Raw genomic sequence first — 1,324 nt, 5'->3', positions numbered from 1 at the left:
GCTATAGACGAAAAACTGGTTAGTCATGATTAATGTTTTAAGCATGTAGAAGTCTCAATTCAATAAATACTGGCGATAGCTAAGTAGTGCAATAGCAAAATATTTTCTAAAATTTCTTAAAATATGTAAAACCTTTCAATACTGCCAGTTTGAAGAACTTCAGTTTGCCTAGCAATGTCAATTTCGTTATCAGTTCTATGTACAAAGTTAGGTCAACTCCGATTTGAGCGGTTTGAGGCTGATGCATTGTAGACTAGCTGTAAAACACATTGCAGATTTCCATTTCTCTCCCCAACATTAACATGTATCGATGCATGCATACTCTGATCAGGACAGCAATTTCAGTAGACTGCATATTTGGAGTTGTTTTACAGTATGAAGTACAACTCTCAATAAACCTTATGCTGCACGTGAATCTCTTCCTGTAGGCAGGTAAAGCAGCTAGTACCCAAATAAATGCTCTTTATATTTAATACTAGTTAAACGTCCAGCATTGCCGAAATAACAAAAACAAACTGCACAGAAAATTTCTTTAGTTTAGCATATAAGAGTAGTTAACATTCTAGCTTTCAAACTTGATACCACAAGAAAAGTGCAAGAAAATATGAAGTTACAAAAAAAAACAAGGGGCAAACAAAAAAAGGGCAAGCCAACCGAAGGGAGCAAGCATTTAGGAAGGAAAAAACAAATAGGAAAGGACAAACAAATAGGAGTAAACAAACAAATAAGAAGGAACAAGCAAATTGGAAGGGACAAGCAAATAGGAAGGGGCCAACAAATAGGAAGGGACAAGCAAATAGGAAGGAGCAATCAAATAGGAAGGGACAAGCAAATAGGAAGGGACAAGCAAATAGGAAAGGACAAGCAAATAGGAAGGAGCAAGCAAATAGGAAAGGACAAACATATACAAAGGGACAAGCAAATAGGAAAGAGCAATCAAATAGGAAGAGCCAACAAATAGGAAATGACAAGCAAATAGGAAGGGACAAGCAAATAGGAAGGGACAACAAATAGGAAAGAGCCAGCAAATAGGAAGAAGCAAGCAAATTGGAAGAAACAAACAAATATGAAGGGCAAACAAATAAGAAGAGGCCAACCAATAGCAAGAAGCAAGCAAATAAAAAGGGACAAACAATTAGCAAGGAGCAAGCAAATAGGAAAGGACAAGCAAACAGGAAAGAACAAAGATACAGGAACGGACAAACAAATAGGAAGGGACAAACAAATAGGAAGGAGCAAACAAATAGGAACAAGCAAGCAAATTGGAAGAAACAAACAAATATTAAGGGCAAACCAATAAGAAGAAGCCAACCAAGAGCAAGGA

The 1,324-nt window shown here is 36.8% G+C and overlaps 1 protein-coding gene across 1 annotated transcript; it reads left to right on the top strand.

Annotated features, from left to right (window-relative positions):
* The first annotated feature begins 604 nt into the window (after positions 1-604).
* Positions 605-961, top strand: LOC137388023 (processed variable antigen-like). The gene has a single exon (XM_068074542.1). It carries the CDS (start codon positions 605-607, stop codon positions 959-961), a length of 357 nt encoding a protein of 118 aa, XP_067930643.1.
* Positions 962-1,324: the final 363 nt, after the last annotated feature.

Source organism: Watersipora subatra, chromosome 2 (genome assembly GCF_963576615.1).
Source record: "Watersipora subatra chromosome 2, tzWatSuba1.1, whole genome shotgun sequence".
In the NCBI taxonomy this organism is placed as follows: domain Eukaryota; kingdom Metazoa; phylum Bryozoa; class Gymnolaemata; order Cheilostomatida; family Watersiporidae; genus Watersipora; species Watersipora subatra.
The sequence above is the reverse complement of the archived record's forward strand: the minus strand, read 5'-3'. Positions and strand labels throughout refer to the sequence as shown.

Excerpts from the sequence above, each read along its gene's own strand:
- LOC137388023 (XM_068074542.1), top strand. The coding sequence starts at position 605 with ATGAAGTTACAAAAAAAAACAAGGGGCAAACAAAAAAAGGGCAAGCCA.